The sequence below is a fragment of the Priapulus caudatus genome, unplaced genomic scaffold (genome assembly GCF_000485595.1).
Source record: "Priapulus caudatus unplaced genomic scaffold, Priapulus_caudatus-5.0.1 Scaffold1681, whole genome shotgun sequence".
NCBI classification, from domain to species: domain Eukaryota; kingdom Metazoa; phylum Priapulida; class Priapulimorpha; order Priapulimorphida; family Priapulidae; genus Priapulus; species Priapulus caudatus.
In genome coordinates this window covers 38,646-59,775 of record NW_014578742.1, presented here as the reverse complement: position 1 = coordinate 59,775, position 21,130 = coordinate 38,646, and the positions used below count along the sequence as shown (strand labels likewise).

Genomic DNA, 21,130 nt, shown 5'->3' with positions numbered 1-21,130 from the left:
GCGCACCCACCACCACCCACCCCTCTCTTAACCTGCGCAGCCACCACCACTCTCCTACACCACCTCTACTATGCACACGCGATCGCTCGCTCCTCCGGGGCAAGGGTGGCTCCACCTGGCGGCAGCCGCGGTACGCCAAACGCGACGCCGAGCGCAAAAACGCTCGACACCGCGTTCTCAGATGCGAGTAGTCGCCGCGGCGACGGCGGCAGCGGCGGAGGCAACCTCGACCCTGGCTGCTCTGCGCAGGTGTATCGAAGCACGCCGAATGAAACATCGCCGACGCGGCCAACACGGCGACGAACGAGATAACATGGCGTGCGGACCGACCAATCGCACACGCCGAATCGCTGCGGCCGCCATCTCGTCCCCCCCTGCGACACTTCCTCCAACAGTGGCGCCCTCCAGTAAAGAGCGCGCGAAGCGATTTTCCGAAAAAAAATCCACCTTGTCCATCCCGCTAAAAGTCATCCAACGGTGGCGCCCTCTGCAGCTCCTGCGCGTGAAACCCCGAGCGATGTTCCGCCCCGAAAAAACTCGTCGCAAAGATGGCGGCGGCGGTCGTCGCGCCCGCGCTTCGCCCCGCCAATTTGGGCGTGTTGACTCAGTCGCCGCGGCGACCGTGTTTACCAGGCATTTATTATTGTTTACAAAGGCGAGCGAGCGCGCGGAGGAAAAATGCAGCCAGCTGTTCGAGCGTCGCTGGCGTTGTTGTTTGTGCGCTGCTGCTGCTGCTGCTGGGAAAAAAACTGGTTGGCGAGAGGAGGGAGGAGGGTGGAAGGGGGAGGGGAGAGGGGAGGGAGGAGGGGGAGGGGGAAGGAGGGGGAGGGGCTGCTGATGATGGCGGTACAATGGTAAACACCTGAATGCAGATGAAGTGAAAGGTACGGAGCGAGGGTCGGGGGAATGAGAGGGGACGAATGGAGGGATAGAGAGACATAGTTGGGNGAGAGAGAGACAGAGAGAGAGAGAGAGACACAAAAGAGAGAGAGAGAGACAAGTTAGCAAGTGGTCGGCGGGCATCAGCAACAAGGGACGTACGCTCATCGCTCGGCTCCAGCTGGTGGAGCATCTCCAGTGCCTTGCCTCCCGGGTAGTTCATGCGCGAGACATTGACAAAGTCACTCGATATCATCGCGTTGAGAAAGATGTGGGCGACGACGCCAACGGCGAGAAGCTGGTGGCGCGCCGATCGCTCGCGTATCTGATAGCTGCAAGATAGAGAGAGACGTGTGAGAGAGGGGAGAAGGGGGAGAGAGAGGGGAGAGGGCGAGAGGGTAGGAGGGGAGAGAGAGGGGAAGAGAGAGAGAGACAGAGAGAGAGGGGGAGAGAGAAAGAGAGAGATGGGGACGGGAAGGCAGAGGGAGATTGGAATGGAGGCAGAGAGAGACAGAGAGAAAGATTAACACAGGACACAAGGCCACTAAATGATAACCCAATATCAAAGTCTGTAAAAGGCAAATGCAAAAAGCAAATGTGCAAATAAGAGATCTTCCCCCTCCACCACCCAATTCCCTGCCCTCCCAGCTCCTAACTGACCACTCTTTCACTTCCCACCCCTTCCTCCCCCTCCTCCTCCTCCTCTCCTCCTCCTCCTCCCTTCCCTCTCCTCCCTCTCTACTATTCGGTTGCCGCAGGCCTTCGCCGCGCGACGTTCACATTCGGAAACACGTTAGCATAATGAAGCGAAGCACTTCCTTGTGCCGCCAGCAGCGAGTATGCCGGCGACAAAGCAACTGGACGCCTTAGGAGCAGTAGCCGCCCTCACGCGCCAGTCGAGGACAAGCCGCCGACTCCATATGGGGACTGAGGACGAGCGAAAGCTTCGTGCGCGGCCCGCGGCACGGCGAGTAGAAATACCAGGAGCAGCGGCATCGTCTGTTGTTTTAGTTTATGGAAACGTAGCAGCGAGAGAGGAGAGAGGTGAGGCGGGGGAGATAGGTCGAGAGAGAGCAGGAGCAGGGAGGGGAGAGGGAGAGAGGGAGAGAAGAGAGAGAGAGAGAGGTGAGAGAAAGGGAGAGGATGGGAGAGCAGGAGCAGCGAGAGAGAGAGGAGGGGGCAGGAGAGAGCGGAGAGGGAGGGAGGGAGAGAGAGAGAGTGAGGGAGGGGAGGGGAGGACGAGGGAAAGGGATGGAGAGAGGAGAGCGGATAGGAGAGAGGGAGAGTGAAGCGGGAGAGAGAGAGAGAGAGAGGGATGGAAAGGGAGAGCAGCGAGGAGAGCAGGAGACGCGAGAGAGAGAGAGGGAGGGAGGGAGAGAGGAGGAGGGAGAGAGGCGGGAGGGGAGAGAGGGAGAGTGAGGGCGGGAGGGGGAGAGGGAGAGAGAGGGAGAGATGCGAGAGAGTTAGAGAGAAATTAATTTTGATTTGATAACAATCGAATTAGTTCACTTTCGCTAACAATTGCTTTCGTATATGAGATCAACTTTTTACTGCATAAAACCCCCAAAGTTTAAACCAAGTTCAACGAAACTGGACGACGATCGATTTTGACCCAACATGGCCACTGTGAAAAGGATACACCCCAGTTGGAGCTCTTGTTTTGGACAGTGTTGTACCAGAGCACTTCTCCCTCTGGCCACAGGGGGCGCTGCCAGAAGTACGTGTCGATGACAATTGTGGCGGCTGAAACAACGACAAACGATTATATACACTAGCTGGAACCCGCGCTAAGCGCGGGCTTAGTGACTATGATGCATGTGGTACCGACTGTTCAATACCCAGAGAGATAAGAGAAGCGATTGACCTTGACATTGACATTTAACTTCATTATTACATGCTTATTTCTACTTACATTATTGGGCTTAGAAAAATCATAAAAATCATTATTTGGCTTACATGCAGCACAACGTTGACAGACGGCGAAATATTACAGTACAACGTTCACAGATGGCGAAATATTAGCAAGGCAAATATATAGCGCCCCCTATTTTCAGGCAAATCTTTACCTTTTTTTTGTCTTTTTTTAAGCCTTTTTTACCGTTTTCAACAGAGTATAGTTTAGAACCCGTCCCGTGTATTCATCAATCTCTTCTGTGAATTTGGCGCTATTTGGATCAAAACTGACGGAGCCTTTCATTAACATACATACATACATACATACAACATTCGCCAAATTATAGTAAGATGACAGTATATTATTGTGAATACGATCGCAGCCATAAATGCAGCATACCATAACGCCAGTGTGGGACGATACTTGCTCACTTGATCGGGCAATCCACACCACTCACCCCCAGGTCACCCACAACACACCACCCACACCACTGCCACCTACACCACACCTCCTACATACACCACTCACCAAGTATTTCACACACGAGATGTCATCCATAAAGTATCCAAACCAATCGCTTCTTACACCACCTATACCACCTCTACCTATATACATCGCACCACACACAGAACAACACAAGCGCAGCCACCACCACACACATATACATACGCACGCACGCACCACACCTCCTACACCACATACATCACTCGCCGAGTGTTTCGCACACGAGATATCATCCGCAAAGTGTCCAAACTAATGGCTACTTACAACAACTACACCGCCGCCACCTACACCACCTACACTATGCCACCTTTACACACGCACGCACACACACACACACACGCGCACACACACACACACACATGCACACACGCACACACGCACACACACACACACACGCACACACACACACGCACACACACACGCACACACACACACACACACACACACACACACACACACACGCACACACGCACATCACACGGCCACCACTCACCCAGTGAGAACACGCCGGCAGGCACGGCGGTGCACAGCAGCTGCAGCGGGGTTGTGCGACGCGAAACTAGATCCATGATCAGCATCGCTCCGAGCAGCAGCGACAGCTCGCTGCGAAAGACGAGGATTGCGAACGCAGAGTAGCGCACGAAGCGCCGGTGATCCTGCGCCATCCAGAAACGCATGGCGAGCAACGCTGCAATCGATCGAGCATGCAACACATTAGGATGCACACCGAGGATGCAATGAGGATGGGCTTCGGGGGGGTCAGTGAACCAGGCGTATGCAAAATTTTGTATTTATGTGCTTATGTGCATTTTTCTGGGGAAGGGTCCGAAGCTTTCTCCAGATTATCAAACGGGTCCATGACTCAAAAAAGTTTAAGAACCACTGCGCTATATACTCACATTAATACCACTGATCCTCCCTACAGAGGGCGCTCTCTACAGTCCTCTCTGCAGAGGGCGCTCTCTACAGTCCTCTCTTGGGGGAGGGGAGAGGGGATGCTCACCTGCACATCGTTCGTGCGTGCGATGATGCGATCGATTGTGCGTTCGGGAGGGGGCGCCGCTGCAGCGAGGTGCCCTCCGTTACGAAGTGCCCCCACCTTCGGGATTTTGACTGTGGCGGCGGTGTACATGTAAGAAATTTTATTTGTCCGTCTCGCGATATTGCACTCGGAAAAAAGGTGTTAGACGTTGCGTTCTTTTTTTTTTAAACCGTTAAAAATTTCTCGAAGAATTTCTCGTACCGCATATTCTGTCATGTACGTTATTGCGTCACCGAAACGCATTCCGACATACTTTGGAGGCGATGGCCATGAATGGCAATGAACCAACCGCCCACCCACGGTGGGGAATATTTATTGGGGTGGTGGGGGAGGGGCCAGGGGGTACTATATCCCTTATCGCAGATCCGAATGAATACGAGCGATTCACACTAGAGTAGCGGCAATAAATCGTATTGTCGCGTTGGTCGACAACGATGGAAAATTACAACATGGCGATTTGAACAGACGCTCAAGCATTAAATTCAATTATATTAGCACCTACGTTGTTGTGTAAAATACTATGCACACTGACTTTCATTCCACGTACGACACGTCGTTCGGGTATATTTTTTTTATTGTCGTGGTTGGAAAATTGTAAGGATGACCCAAATATCTGCGTAATCGTTTCGACAGGTACGAAAAATCAAGTATCTCAAATTAAATAAATTATAATTTATGGATGGATACACCTGTCGAGCATGATAGAATCAAGATGAGGGTGCTTATACGAGCAGCACGAGGATCTATCCTAGGCAGACCCACCCTATGTAAAACTGATGCCTTTAAAAAAGTACATGTAAACTTTGTACATGTACATATTCGGTACACTGGACGAGGGAAGTTAGAGACCTACCATATATGAAATCATTCATTGAATTGGCACATTACACAAAAAATAGCACCAGCTAGCTTACGTTTTTTGCAATTACGTGCCAATTTTAAGAATCGGATTTGCAAAATACCAGCCGAATTCCACACATTCTAAAAATGAACTCGGCCAACATGAATTGTACCGACAACAACGTGAGATTGAACCGCGCTAAACTGAAGTTGAAATTCAAGGCATATACCTATGCACGTACTACCTGCGACAACAAATCACTCCTGACACCCTACTCTTTGCCATTTCATCGCCACTAACGCGAACAAAATAAACAACCGGCCGTGTGCCGTACTAAACGTGTAAAACATGTGAGATCTAGCACCGCACGCCATTACGGGCGCCAGCGAGTGCAGGTTGTTGCTGTTGTTTACTGCCGGCGAAGCATTTGTAAACATGGCAACGAAGATCGACTGCGAAAGGCGCCGAAACGCTGTAGAATTTGCCAGACGGCTGAAGGATAGATCGATCAGGGATGAGATCGGCACGGGGTTAGCCACAGAGATGCGAAACTTACCGATTATTTGCCGATATGACGGATCTCGCCTCCGTGTGTACAAATGTTTGCTGCTGCCTGCTAGTGAGTGAGTGATCACCCATCGGACCGGTTTACATCCACAAACAATAATCATATCCATCCGCCGACCAGACGACAGCCAGGCACGCTGAGCTCTCACTCACCGGTTTTCACCGCGGCCGTTCTCTAGCTCGTCTGCTGGGAGAAATTAAAACGAGGTCTTTTCGCATCGGAAAGTTTTAAATACGTTATTAAAACCGTGGGTTTAATAAGCGGCTTAGCTAGTGTTGACTTAGCACTATGTTGGTTGTTATAGCGCCAGGGATATGACAATGTTATTAGAAACGTCTGCACGGCCCACAGCGCATATTGACGTCATCGCCAGCACCTGGTAAAGTAAACATAAACAGCCAACAAAGCATACTTAGTCAGAATCAGGTCGCCGATGCTTTTTACGTGATGGTGCAGTTTCCTTTATTTATATAACGCTTTGTCTCGCCCCAATTTTGGCCCATGTCCAAATTTTCTGCAACCTGTTTTTTGTTTGTACATCAGAGAGTGTGTGTGAGAAGGACCATTTACACACAAGAGTCTTTTGTAGAACAATCACGATCGGAGGAACAACCAGTTGTAGGCGCGCAAGATATTATTTCAACCGGCCGGACTCTTTTAAAATACGTGATAGTTAGTTACTGCATATTGAATGACTTTGCGTGCGAATATATATTGTAAATCGTGAAAAAACGTTCGAAACTGTTTTGTTCGGGAGAAAAACGCGATCAATCGTTCGCCTGACAAATTCCTATTAGTATTACATGTAGCACTGCTGATTTGCATAAACTTTTTAACGTGTGAAATTATTCTAACCACCTGTTCTTGCAAATGTGTGAATGTATAATGTTGTACGTTGAATGACGTCATTAATCTGGCAATGCGTGAGAATCCCATGCAAAACAAAAAGCAATTTCGATAAAGTCTCACGCCATAGATTATAAAGAAAAACGCACCAAGGCATTATGTGAAATAACGCACATGTATTGTGCAGTTATATTTCCATCTTAAAATTACACTATAAAACCAATACGTATTACATTAGCATGTACGTTCCTATACACCCATAACTATACACGTTAGATAAATCCCCAGATAATGAACTAAAATTATTGGACTGTTGAATAGGCGCAGAAAATCCGACAATAGATAATTTAACTTTCCTTTGCAAATTATCTAAACTGTCAGCAAAACGGATTCTTCAACACACATCTGTTACACCATAAATTCAAACTAATATTCCCACTAGGTGGCAGCACATACCGACGCTGATAAACACCCAGTCATAGAAATAATATATAGAGACATACGCGGTATCTACCTATATTATTTCTATGGACCGAGTAGAGGAAGAAAATCCTCAGACATGTTACGGACTGCTCTGGAGTTTTTGCCGCCATACGAATGCTCCATTCTTAGCCTTGATTATTCCCATTTAATCTGCTTTGTTAGTTTTTAATCTTTAAGCTCCCTAAAAACTTCTCGACGTAACCGATTCTAAGAGAGCGAATGCGGCAAAAATTCGACCACTTCTTACGGTTCCACGTGTCTCTCACGAATGACAATCACAAACATTTATAGGAACATTAAATTCATCACAGTGCGATAACGCACACCACCGACCCGCAGAACAGACGTACTAACAAAACCCTCGATCGATTTATTAAACGGATATCGCAGAAACATCACGCCACACCCGCAGGGGTCACATTACAATCCTGGGGGTCATGTCACACCCCCGGGGGTTATGTCACACTCCTGGGGGTCACATCACACCCCTGGGGGTCACGTCACACCCCTAGGGAGTCACGTCACACCCCGTCTGCCCGACAAGGAAGGATATCATCAACCTCACGGGATCACGAAACCCAAGGAAGAACTTTTTCATTGAAAGTCTCTCGTCCACGCCCAGTCGACTCCCCGCCAGATGGCGCCACGCAACCCCACCAGATGGCGCCACGCAACTTCACCAGATGGCTCTGCAGTACTTCAGCGGGACGACCCCGCACGATTCCACTCGATCAGCGCGCGCCCGTCCGCCGGACGACTCTGCAGTACTCCACTAGATGGCGCCGCACCGTTCCACCGGACGACTCTGAAGTACTTCGCCAGACGGTTCCGCAGCACTCCAGCAGGTGGCGCCGCACCGCTCGGCCACACACCAGGCGGCGTTTGCCCGCGCGAGTCACAGGAGCGACTGCAGCGGGACGACGTGGCGCCCGCCGCACGGCGTTAGACGGCGGTGTTATCGGTGGGCGCGTCACGAGCGGTACGCCGCGTCTGCCGGAGGGCGACGCGGGACGGACAGGCACGCGGGCCGCGCCGCCGCCGCAGCCACGAAACACGCGCGGCTCGGACCGGCGACGAAGACGAGACGGGAAGCGGCGGCGGGACCGTCTAACGTGACCGCTGGAGCGCCGCGAATCCTCGCACGACCGCGGCCGACGGAGTGCGGCCGCGTTTACGGCGAGTGCTCGGCGACGAGCGCCTCCGCGCCGGCGCCCCCTACCAGCAGCGGTGCGGGAATCGCAGCAATCGTCGGCGCCACCTCGGGCGGCCAGCGGAGTCCGTTTCTTCTGGGAGGTCCAGGCGGCGTTGAGCTCGGCGAATCGCGAGGACGCCCGTCTGCGCCGGGACACGTCGATGTTGAAGTGCTACGTCTGTGAGAAACAATGAGAGACGAGAGCTGTGTGAGATAGACAAGACGAGAAGGGGGAGGGGCGAGAAGAGGAGGAGAAGAGAGAAGAGAGAGAGAGAGAAAGAGAGAGAGAGAAGAGAGAGAGAGCAGAGAGAGTGGGTTAAGAGAGAGACTGAGAGGAGAGAGAGAGATAGAGGATAGAACGAGAGCAAGAAGAGACCGACCTAACGAGACTTGCCAGGAGCAAGAGTAGAAGGAGCGTCTCGTGGAGGGCAACCACGGGACCAGAGAGGCGGAAGAGAGAGAGAGAGGCGTGGAAAAAGCAAGAGGAGAGGGACACAAGGGAGACAAGACGAGAGAGAGGAGACAAGAGAGAAAGCGGAAAGAGATAGAGGAGAAGAGATAAAGACAGAAGACGAGGAATGAGAGAGAGACATGAGAGAAGAGAGGAGACAAAAAGACGAGAAAGAGAGAGCATAAGCTGGGAAGCCAATTCGTGGCCGGCGAGCCACTTCATCAGCATACAAGCCCGGGACGGACCCGTTCATGCGCTCGGCGGCCAGCTGGATGGAGCCATGCCAGTCTGCCTTCCTCGCCTCCCGGGCTAGTTCGTCCCGACTGCTGCGCCGACTCATTGACAAGTCACTCGATATTCATCCGCGTTGAGGAAACGATGTTGAGAAGGCGACGACGGCCAACGGCGAGAACGCTGAGGCGACAATGGCGCGCGACGTCGTATCGCGTATCTGATAGGGTGGCAAGATAGATGGAGAGACCGTGTGAGGGAAGAGGGAGAAGCGGGGAGACAGAGAGAGGGGAGAGGGCGCGAGAGGTAGGAGGGGAGGAGAAGGGGAAGCCCAGAAGAGGAGCGACAGAGAGAGAGGGGGAGAGAGAAAAGAGAGAGATGGGGACGCGAAGGCGAGGGAGATTGGAGGACGCAGAGAGAGACAGAGATGAAAGATTAACACAGGGACAGCAAGGCCACTTAAATGATAACCCAAATATGCAAGTCGTGGAAAAGGCAAATGCAAAAAGCAAATGTGCAAATAAGGAGCTTCCCCTCCACCACCCAAGTCCGCTGCTCCAGCTTCCTAACTGACCACTCTTCTACGTCCCACCCTTGCCTCCCCCGCCGCCTCCTCCTCCTCCTCCTGCCTCTCTCCTCCCTCTCCGCCTTCTGTACATGTTGGCGCAGGCCGTCGCCGCGCGAGTTCAACAGCCGGAAAACACGTAGATAACGGTGTTGAAGCGAAGCTCCTTGTGCGGCAGCAGCAGGTAGGCGGCAACAAAGAAGGACGCCGGCAGCAGTAGCGCCCTCACGCGCCCAGTCGGAGGACAAGCTGCCGCACGGAACGGAGGACTGAGCCGAAGGGCGAAGCCGCGGGCGACGGCGAGTAGAAATACCAGAGCAGCGCACGCTCGTTGTTAGTATGGACAACGTAGAGCGAGAGAGAGAGAGGGAGGGAGGAGATAGGGAGAGAGAGAGGGAGAGGAGGGAGAGAGGGGAGGAGAGGGACGAGATGAGAGAGGAGAGGGGCGAAGAAAGGGAGAGGAGGGGGGGTGACGGGATTGGAGCAGGAGGGCGAGAGAGAGGGACGGGGAGGGAGAGAGGGGAGAGTGAGGGAGGAAGAGAGAGAGAGTGAGGGGAGGGGAGGAGCAGAGGAAAGAGGATGAAGGCGAGCGGAGAGGAGAGAGGAAGGAGAGAGAGACGGAGAGAGAGAGAGAGGAGGAGAAGGGAGGAGGGAGGGAGAGCAGCGAGAGCCGAGAGAGGAGAGAGGGGAGGGTGAGGGGGAGAGGAGGAGGCGGAGAGAGGGGAGGGAGAGACGGGAAGGAGGAGAGCGGGAGAGTGAGGGCGGGACGGCGGCGAGAGGGAAAGAGGGAGAGATGGCGAGAGAGTTAGAGAGAAGAGCTTTTTGATTTGATAACAATCGAATTAGTTCACTTTCGCTAACATATGCTTTCGTATATGAGGATCAACTGTTTACTGCAGTAAAACCCCCAAAGTTTAAACCAAGTTCAAGCGAAAACTGGACGACGATCGATTTTGACGGCCAACATGGCCATTCTGTGAAAAGGATTACACCCAGTTGGACTCTTGTTTGTGGACACGTGTTTGTACACAGAGCACTGTCTCCCTCTGGCCACAAGGGGGCGCGCAGAAGAAGCGTGTCGATGAACAAATTGTGGCGCGCTGAAACAACGGGATCAAACGATTATATACACTAGCGGGAACCCGCGCTAGAGCACGGGCTTAGGACTATGAATGCATGTGGTGACGCGACTGTTCAATACCCAGAGAGATAAGAAGAAAGCGACTGACCTTGAAGACATTTAACTCATTAGTACGATGGCTTATTGTCTACTTACATTGATTCGGCTATAGAAAAAATCATACAAACATTATTTGGCTACATGGCAGCGGACAACCGTGTGACAGACGGCGAAAGATCATTACAGACAACGGTTCCAAGATGGCGAAATATTAGCAAGCAATATATATAGGGCCCCCTATTTTCAGGCAAAAGCCTTTACCCTTTGTTTTTGTCTTTTTTAAGCTTTTTACCGTTTCAACAGAGTATAGTTTAGGAACCCGGCGTCCCGTGTATTCATCAATCTCTTATGTAAATTTGGCGCTAGTTGGACTCGACAAACGGACGGACGGCTGTCACAAACATAATGACATACATACAAACAACATTGCCAAAGGATAGTAAGAGGGACAGTATATTATTGTGAATACGATCGCATGCCATGAAAGGCAAGCATACCCATAACGCCAGTGTGGGGACGGAATACCTGGCTCATTGAGCGGGGGCAAATCCACACCACTCACCCCAAGGGTCACCCCACAACACCACACCACACCACCTGGCATGCTACAGCCAACCGTCCTACAGGACACCACTCACCAAGTATTTTCACACATGAGATGTCATCCTAAAGTATCCAAACAATCGGTCTTACCCACTATAACCACCTCTACCTATATACATCGCACCACACCACAGAACAAACAAGCGCAGCGACCCCACACACATATACCAGACGACGCACGCCAACCACACCTCCGACACCACGATACTCACTGCGCCGGCGAGTAACCTGGAAACGGAGGGTTTCACACACGACGATATCAGTCGCAAAGTGTCAAACGAATGGCTACTTACAACAACTACACCGCCGCCACCGACCCACCTACACTATTGCACTTTTACACACGCCACCGCACACACACACCAGCACACGCGCACCACACACACACACACATGCGACCACGCACGACACACGCACACAGCCACACTCACGCGACACACACACACACACACACACACACACAGCTGCACACACACACCACACACACACACACACACAACAACACACACACCACACACACACACACAACAACACACACACACACACAGTACACACACACGCACACATGCACGCTGTGCACACCAGCACACACGCACACACACACCACACACAACGTACACACACCACCCCACACACACACACACACACACACAACACACACACACACACCACACACACACACACACACACACACACACACACACACACACACACACACACACCACACACACACACCACACGCACACCACGCAATCACCACGGCCACACTTCACCCAGGAGAACAGCCGGGAGCGCACGGCCGGTGCACACGCAGCTGCCAGCGGGGTGGGCGACGCGAACGAGATCCAGGATCACGCATCGCGCGAGCCAGCAGCGACAGCTCGCTGGAAAGACCGAGAGGATTCGCGAACGGCACGAGTAGCGACGAGCGCCGGGTGGATCTGCGCATCACCAAGAAACGCATGGCGAGCAACGCTTGCAATCGATCGAGCATGCAACACTGTGAGGATGCACACCGAGGATGCAGTGAGGAGGGGGGTCGGGCCGGGGGCAGTGACCAGGCGTATGCACAAATTTCCTGTATTTCATGTGCTTATGCGGGCATTTTTCTGCGGGAGGGTCCGAAGCTTTCTCCAGATTATCAAACGGGTGCCATGACGCAAAAAAGTTTAAGAACCACTGCGCGGATTATACTCACATTAAATACCACTGATCCTCCACAGTACAGCTCAGAGGGGCTCTCTTACAGTCCTCTCTGCAGATGGGCGCTCTCTACAGTCCTCTCTACAGAGCCGGGCGCTGTCGTACAGTCTCTCTACAGCGCGCCTCTCTACAGTCCTCTCTTACAGAGCGCGCTCGCTAACAGTCCGCTCTGGCAGAGGCGGCGCTCTCTTACAAGGCCGCTCTGGACAGAGCGCGCTCTCTACAGTGCCGCTACAGAGGGACGCGCTCTCAGTCCTCATCTACAGAGGGCGCTCTCATACCAGTCCTCTCTATAGAGGGTGCCTCGGCGTACAGAGTCTCTCGTCGACAGAGGGCCGCCGCTCTACCAAGTCCGTCTCGACAAGAAGGGCGATCGCTACAAAGTCCTCTCTGACCCAAAGCGGCGCTCATCTAACAGTCCTCGCGACAGAGGGCGCTCTCTACAGTTCCTCTATACAGAGGTGGCGCTGGCTCTAGCAGTCCTGCTATGTACAACGAGGCGCGCTCTCTTACAGTCCCTCTCTACAGAGGGCGCTCTCTACAGTCCTCTCTACAGAGGGCGCTCTCTACAGTCCTCTCTACAGAGGGCGCTCTCTACAGTCCTCTCTACAGAGGGCGCTCTCCACAGTCCTCTCTACAGAGGGCGCTGTCTGCACTCACCGATGGCGAAGGCGAAGGTGTTGGGGAGCGGTCGTGTACAGTAGTAGAGCAGGTGGAACTGGCTGCACGTGATCGCGACAAACCATCGGTAGACGTGCTGGCCGAAGTGGTAGCGGACGGTGCGAGCGAACTCGCGAAGACAGAACAGCACGACGAGGCCGAGCACGGCGCGAACTGCGGACGAACAACGGCGGCGCCACCTACGTCAGACACGCGCTCGCACGCCGGCGCACGACAATAAGCATCTAACAATGTACGATAAATGTAGTGGTAACAATACCAAATTAAAAACAATATATAGAGCCAAGGATAGCCAAATATAGCCTTGTACCAGTACCTACTCTTGTTGGATTACATTATTGTATCTAATGGCAGCAAGGCACACCTATATATGGCTCCACGGTAGAACCACAGCAAAACGACACGGCTCAGACAAAAATATATTTCATCACCTATTATCTGAGCGACGAACTTGTCTGCCTTCAGCATCTGGGAGAAGGTGACGAAGGGATGCGCGAGGCTGCTAACGAGGATCGGACCGATAAAAGTGCGTGGAACGACACCCGGGAACTCCAGATGGTCATACTGCGAAGAAAAAGAAGATCCAGCTAACAATTTGACGTTCTGGCAACATTGTCACAACGTTTCACTTACATTGTGAAAACGTTGTGGCGATGTAAATTTGTAGACTCCTCTGAACGTTGCCACAACGTTGTGGAATAACGCTGTAATGTAACATTCCTGCAACCATGTGTACACGTTCAAATGAATATTTATATATTTAATGTTTAATTTAACGTTCAAAGCAGAAAATACATGAGCATGAAGGGTGGCATGTACATTATTTCTCGAGAACCTCAGTAACGATCGAACTGCAACACGAAGGAGAGAAAGTAATGTAGAAGAAGTGATAAACCATCTGAATGCCGAAATCCAGACATGCATTAGCCTAAATTGATGAGGAGGATAAGCATAAGCTATTTTACTTATGTATTTTTATTTTTACTGTCCCACATAATGTATTTTATGGTGCATAATAGAGAAATAAAATGTTTTTTATCCATTTATTATAGTAATTGTCCATATTATACAGTATACATACGTGATACTGTCCTGATAGTGACACAGTCACTGATCAAAACGTATGTAATTATTATTAATTTAAATAATTACTGCCATTTACAATTGTACAATTTGTTTTTTAATCATTAATCAACAACCTGCAGCAAGGGTGATGCTTAGTATCTTAGTGTTTGTAACAACATCGCCAGCTTCGTATCGTGAAACGGGATCATGTATTGCGAGTACGAATTCAAGAACTGCAACAACAACAACACCTTCTGAATGTTGAGCCCGTGAAATATCAAATCGTGCATAGCATGGAGGTTAAAACTTTCCTCTACCTTTGTGTATGGACACATAAAAAGGTAGACGAAGGCAACTACGACTGTCATTAAGAACAACATCGTTGTTTTGTTTTGTTTTCCAACAAAAACCAGCTTCTCTATGAAATTAGGCAACTCCTAAACTTGCTTTCTTGTGGGCGCTGTCATTTTGGAAATTGCACGCCGGGAAACTGCGCCGGAGATGCGCAGATCGAGAAAAGTCGCATCCAGTATGTCAGCCTACACGATGGTGGGCAGATTTTCCCGGCCGGTCGGGAATCTTGCCCATTTCCGACGACATTTCGCTGATAACGCTGCGACGACGTCGTCTAAGTCGCCCGTGGCAGCTCGCGTCGGACGTTGGATGCAGATGTACGAGGATTTCATCGGCATTACGGAAGTGAAAGAGGCCCAAAACGGAGTCCTTCTGGTTCGTGTTTTGCGTTCACTGTACATTTTCATTTTCACTAGTGTAAGGACTAAAGGAGTTTTAGGAGGGGTGATTCAACATTTAATTTGCGATAAACTCCGCCGAGTTACTCCCAATTATACCGTTTCGAAATAAGTATGACTGCTATTTGCGAAGGGCGTTAGCCACGTAAATTCGGCCTTTAGTAATTGATGATCCTTCGCCCATGCCATGGATTGTTTATTTACTTAACCTTGAATGGGAATGAAGCGGCGCGGCATTCTTTGATCTGCAACCGGTATAATTACACAGGGGCGGCACAACAGCAACGGATGTTTGTTATGTCATGCCAAGCCGCGTTCTTATACTTGCCGGGTGTCCCATACACGGGGGACGTAATAACAAGCTATAGTGCTTCTGTATTTATCTAACTACTAAACTAGCTGTATCAGCGTATGTTGTCAGATATGGATAAGGTAGTTAATCTTTCATTCGCTGCATGTAGTCTGTAGTTATGATTTACAGTTTGGCTATTGGCTGAATAAATACGCCTATCAGTGCAATGCCTTGTACATGATGTCGTTACCTTAATTTGTAACTTACAACATGTGAAGATAAGCAGTGGTTATGTTTGCTACACCTATGATCACAGCCTAGCTGGCTGTCGGGACACTGACCAGTAACCGATCTCTTGTTTGTAGGTGGAGCAGCGTGGATTCGTTATTGACGATCGTTCCATTGATTGCAGGGCTTTGTTTTTGCCGACCGTTCTCTTGTTTGTAGGTGGAGCACCCGTCCTTCGTTTTCGACGACTGCATTCTCTTGTTCACTGACTGTTCTCTTGTTCGCCTCCCACGTTCTCTTGTTCGCTAATTATTCTTTATTCTCTTGTTCATCCTCCCACGTTCTCCTGTTTGTCCTCGCCGTTCTCTTGTTTGCCTCACCCGTTCACTTGTTCATTAATTATTCTCTTGTTTGCCCCGACCGTTCATCCTCACGCGTGCTCTTGTTTCGTTCTCATGCGTTCTCTTGTTTGCGCGCAGGCGGAGCAGCGTTTCCGCGTGGCGCAGGACGGACGTCGCGAGACGCAGGCCGAGATCCAATTGGTGCAGATGCGTCTCAAGGACATGCATGGCGAACTGGACAAGGTGTTGTAATAGTATGGACTACTTCCTAGGCGCATATAATTGAGATATAAGGATACCTGCAAAGGTGCTCTGAGGTGTGGTAATGTTCTTGATCAGTGGAGGAATGTTGTAGACAACAGACAGGAGTGGAGAGGTCTTGTGCATACAACTTGTGAATGCTTCAGCATAAAGAGAATCAAACAGTATGAAAGAAAAAGTGAACGAAGACTAAAGAATTTGAACAAAAGATGATCTATGAACTTTATAGCGATAGATATTTGTACTACATTATTATTCTGTGTAATGCCCGTTTCGGGCTCTCTCTAATCAATGTTCCTATGCGCATGCACACATTCTATAATCTCGTGGTTATTGTGAGGTCAGCGCGGATCGATATCGCTCGCTCTTGTTCGCCAGTTCGCGTGTGTTAAGCAGCAACATGTACCAGCTCCAGCATTAAACTACATTTGAGTTGCATCACTCTTCGTCATTACATAACAAACACTACTACTACTACTACCAGGAGTAAGATAATAGAGGTGTTATTATCTTACTATATTATCTTACCTATTATTATCTTACCTATCTTACCTATATTATCTTACTCCTGCTACTACTACTACTACTACTCCCCTGCCTGCTGCCGTGCTACCTGCTGGCTGCCCTGCTCTACTACTACTGGTTTGCCTGCTGCTGCTGCTGCTGCTGCTGCTGCTGTTGCTGCTGCTGCTGCTGCTGCTGCTGCTGCTTGCTGCTGCTGCTGCTGCTGCTGCTGCTACTACTACTTACTACTACTACTACTAACTACTACTCTTCGTCATTACTTAACAGGTGTCACGCGGCGAGGACCGATACCTCCGTCTCGTCACGCGAGAAACACGCCGTCATCAAATCGGAGCGACTCTGCTCGCCGGAGTTCGGCTGCGCGCGAGGCAGCGGAGCGCAGACCGCTTCGCCGCGCTGGCCACCGCCGTGCGAGAGAGCCACGAGCGAGAGCGCGAGTACGCCGAGAAGACAAAGTACTGGTCGCTGATCGGCTCGGTCTGGGCGCGCCCGATCGCGTCGCGCGCGACGACCGTCGCGCAACACGTGCGCCTGCGGGAGCTCGGGGACATCGCCGCGGCGACGGACGCGGGGCGGACGGAGTCGCTGGTCGGCGACGGCGCGCCGGCGCCTCGCCGCCGACTACGACGACCTCCAGGCGTTCGTCGCCGACCTTCAGCGGATTCTCGCCGTCGCTGTCGCGCCCGCGTGGGCGCCCCCTGGTGGGGGACGTCGGGACGGAGGAGCGGCGGAGGAGGCGGCGCGGCGCGTCATCGAGGCGGTGAGCGCCCGCAGGAGCGACGCACGCGGAGATGGAGCGCGTGCGAGCGCTCGTCGCCGCGGCAACCGCGTGCGAGGATGCGGGGTTCGTCGTCGCGTACGCGGAGCCGAGGCTTCGGGAGGTTGTCGCCGAGGGTGCGGACGACCTCGAGTGGCGGGTCAAGGTCAATTCGATCGGCACGGTCGTGTTCGTGTATGCGGCTTTCGCGCTCACGCTGCCTGTCCTCTACAACATCTTCAAGGGCTTGTGATTCTTGTGATCTCGTTGCCATGACGACGACGGCGGGCGGAGGCTGCGGGGAAGAGGAACGGTAGCAGGAACTTTGTCGCAGGATTTTTCCGGACAGGATTTTTCTGGATAGGATTTTTTCTGTGCGGCGAAGCCTTCACGTCGTTCCCCTCCGAGTCGATCTGTCTAATAAATGTCTATCCGTCACTGTCGATCCGTCAGTCTGTCGCTTCGTCTGTCGGATGGAGAGAACCTTGGGAAGGCTCGGCAGTTTGCGATCACGCGGCGCCACCTAGGATCAGACGATCACGCGCTAGGAGAGGCGGTTGAGTCGCCACGATGCCAGTTCATCACCATCACTGCCTCGCCATCATCCTCGCGCTCCGCAGGGAAGCTGCTACGCAGCCCTCTCTCCGTGGTCGTCACCTCTCGTCTGACATGAAAAAGAGGACCATGTGTGAGAGAACGCGTGTCCTATGTATCTAGATATATTTCGTCGTTAGACTCTCACATAGTTGCCATGACTAGAAAGAGAGATTTCGTCGTTAGTCCCTCTCCCCCCCGCACGCGCAGGGAAGCTGAGACAGATCACTCTCTCCATAGCCGTCACCTCTCGTCCGATGCAAAAAGGAGAACTGCATCCGATAAAGAGCAGAGTTTTCATTGTTAGACTCTCACATAGTTTTCACGACTATAAGGGGAGATTTAGTCGTTAGTCTCTCCCCGGGAACTCCTCTGCAGGCGCGCAGGGAAGCTGTGAAGAATCCCTCCCTCCATAGTTCTCCCGCGTCATCTTACGCCGGACTAGAGAGGGAGCTTTCATCATTAGTCTCTTCCCCGCGCACCACAGGAAAGCTGGGAGGGATCCCTCTCTCCCTTGCACACCACAGGGAAGCTGGGAGGGATCCCTCTCTCCCCCGCGCACCACAGGGAAGCTGGCAGGGATCCCTCTCTACCCCTCGCACCACAGGGAAGCTGGCAGGGATCCCTCTCTCCCCCGCGCACCACAGGGAAGCTGGGAGGGATCCCTCTCTCCATCACATCTCGTTCGACTCCGGACTAGAGAGCAGAGCTTTGTTGTTAGATTCCCTGCTACGAGGAGAGCTTTTATTAATATTGATCGATACGTTTAATTTATGTGAATAACGAACGTCGTTCCCGCGTGACACCCGCGCGAGTTTAACCTGCTGTAAATACTAAACTCGCTCGGTGGTATGGTAAACAAGTGAACGCTAGTGCTCGGGGCGAGCCGTGGAAGGAGTCCCCCCCCCTGCACCTCGTTAAAAAAAATTGCGATAGGTGGGGCGAGGTATGTAGTGCCGCATAGGAGATAAGAGGTATGTAGTATGCACATAGCATATAGGAGGCAAGAGGTATATAGTATGCACATATAGGTGAGATTAGGTATATGGTATGAACATAGGTGGGAAAAAGTACGTAGTATGCGCATTGATGGGATGCCGTACATGTAGTGTGCACGTGTGTGAGATTAGGTATGTAGTATGCACATAGCACATAGGAGGCAAGAGGTATATAGTATGCATATAGCTTTATAGTTATAAGCTTTATAGCTTTTTGGGAAAAAGTACGTAGTATGCGCATAGATGGGATGATCGACGTACATGTAGTGTGCACGTGTGTGAGATTAGGTATGTAGTATGCACATAGGCAGGAAAAAGTATGTAGTATTCACATAGGTGGGACGAGATATGTATAGTCGGGGAGTAACTATGTTGGTTCACAGGTTGAGTCTAGAGTCAAATACTCCCTGATTTACTGTCGGACTCCCTGATTTGACATATGCAGGAGTCCGTGTGACTCCATGAAAATTCTGTTACAGTAACTAGTTCGTTCCAGAGCACGGCCTCGCGGAATTACCGTTGTTTTTTTTAGCAAATGTCCCAAGAAAACTTGCAGACGTGCACCGCAAATGTCCTTTTTGTTAATATCTTTAGTTTTGAACTTTAGACTGCGGACTCCCTCATTTTGCTGCGGACTCCCTCTTTTTGATGGTATAGGCCCATAGGGAGTCCGTTGGACTCGCTTGTTCAAAAGTTAATTTCTACCCCTGTTGAAGTGTGTAGTATTAGTGGTAAATTGCACAGGAGGGAGAAGGTAGGTAGGATGGGGAAGGGCCGGATGGTTAAGGCGGATACAGTGGGGACGAGGTTAGTTTAACTCGGCAGTAGTAGCGGTAGACTAGAGGGCGAGGTAGAAATCTACGTGTTCCGAGCTTGTTGCACTTGGCAAACATGAGCTTTGTAGCTTCATCTCTTAGCTATCTCGCAATGAGCCAGGGGCATGCACGCAGTCAGAAACAAAATTAGTCTTATTACATTAGTCTTAACATTTTCTTCTCTTAGACCTTTGACGCAAACATCGTAGTTACAAGAATAAAACATTTGCAAATTTTTCTCGTAAAAAAAGTCCTTCCACAGTCTATGGGAGAATGTTCATTGTAAGACGAATGTTGAGGTTAGTTTTGTTACTGACAACGAGCTCCCAGACTCGTGAGAGTTTCACGTAACATTCATTATATAAATGTCGAGTCTGCGTGTGTGTGCGTGCGTGCGTGCGTGCGTGCGTGCGTGCATGCATGTGAGTGTGTGTGTACGATTAACAGTCACTGTGCCGGCCAGAAAAAATAATATACTAGTTATAGCGTCACTCTTCACGTTTCTGTCATGCCGACTCCATCCGTTAGTTAGTGTCGGAGGTCAAGCCCGTCAAGGTCATACGACAAAGTCGCGGGAGAAAATGTTACGGATCGCGAAGGGAAATAAATTTATCAAAATATTTATTAGTTTCGTATGAGATTAAGTTAACAGTGTGAGTTAAGAGAAGGCTAGAGTGAGGGGAGAGTCTGCCGGCACGCCAGCGTGAGAGGTAGCATGGTATAGGGGAAGTAGAGGTAGCTAGTAGCGTGTCCACTCATTGCAAAGTGCAATCTCATTGCTGGCTGATGAGTTTGTGACCGATCGTTAGATTAACTTGGTCGTTAGAGTTCTTAATTGATGCGGATAATTATGAATAGTTTAGTGGCTGGCCGCGCAACAACGCGTGGATTGGTCCGCGCTGCCGGCGGGTGTTGTCGGTGTCTCCACCTGTTGTTCGCTGTGAGAAACTCGCGCATTGACACCTCTAAGGCATGGCTATCGACAGTCACAGTGGTGTGCACTACAGCAAGCCACATACTTCTATCGCCACGGCAACTGTGTATTGCCTACTTCTATCGCCACGGCAACTGTGTATCGCCTACTTCTATCGCCGTGGCGATGGAAGAGTGGAGTTTCCTGGTGCGACCGGTGCATTATTGATGCGTCTGTGCATGTGCAGACGGATGAGACGGCGCGGCAGGGGGGGGGCATTAAGTTAATTTAATTAATGATTCTTGCATCTCGGTCGCGCTGTATTTATTGTATAACAGTGCCTCCCCCCCCCCCAATCGAAAACTGCTTCCGACGCGCCTGGTGAGAACCTTTTTATTGTGTGTGATAGTGCGTCAACGATTGGCT

The 21,130-nt window shown here is 51.1% G+C and overlaps 3 protein-coding genes across 3 annotated transcripts in view; 1 reads left to right on the top strand and 2 right to left on the bottom strand.

Annotated features, from left to right (window-relative positions):
- Positions 1-1,030: 1,030 nt before the first annotated feature.
- LOC106817326 (dol-P-Man:Man(7)GlcNAc(2)-PP-Dol alpha-1,6-mannosyltransferase-like) lies at positions 1,031-14,707 on the bottom strand (the record flags this gene model as incomplete). Its single annotated transcript, XM_014821987.1, has 8 exons — positions 14,480-14,707; positions 13,595-13,727; positions 13,143-13,316; positions 3,771-3,965; positions 2,519-2,622; positions 1,773-1,878; positions 1,627-1,736; positions 1,031-1,213 (listed from the first exon to the last, which is right to left on the bottom strand). Coding segments are annotated over exons 1-8 (1,134 nt in total), but the record flags the coding sequence as incomplete, so codon positions are not given.
- An 11-nt stretch (positions 14,708-14,718) lies between these two features.
- On the top strand, positions 14,719-19,181 carry LOC106817325 (coiled-coil domain-containing protein 51-like). Its single transcript, XM_014821986.1, has 4 exons — positions 14,719-14,957; positions 15,980-16,084; positions 16,895-17,225; positions 17,402-19,181. Exons 1-4 carry the CDS (start codon positions 14,730-14,732, stop codon positions 17,635-17,637), a joined length of 900 nt encoding a protein of 299 aa, XP_014677472.1. The 5' UTR covers positions 14,719-14,729; the 3' UTR covers positions 17,638-19,181.
- LOC106817324 (WASH complex subunit 7-like) overlaps positions 17,922-21,130 on the bottom strand; it is a 26,123-nt gene continuing 22,914 nt past the window's right edge. The window contains exon 24 of the mRNA XM_014821985.1: positions 17,922-18,048. Coding sequence (XP_014677471.1) covers positions 17,922-18,048 — 127 coding nt within the window. The remainder of the gene's footprint in view (positions 18,049-21,130) is intronic.

What these genes read in the sequence shown, in the direction of transcription:
- LOC106817325 (XM_014821986.1), top strand. Translation starts at nt 14,730, where the DNA reads ATGCGCAGATCGAGAAAAGTCGCATCCAGTATGTCAGCCTACACGATG. An exon ending in TGCATGGCGAACTGGACAAG is followed by an intron (nt 16,085 to 16,894) that starts GTGTTGTAATAG and finishes ATTACTTAACAG; the next exon opens with GTGTCACGCGGCGAGGACCG. An exon ending in GGAGTCGCTGGTCGGCGACG is followed by an intron (nt 17,226 to 17,401) that starts GCGCGCCGGCGC and finishes GAGCGCCCGCAG; the next exon opens with GAGCGACGCACGCGGAGATG.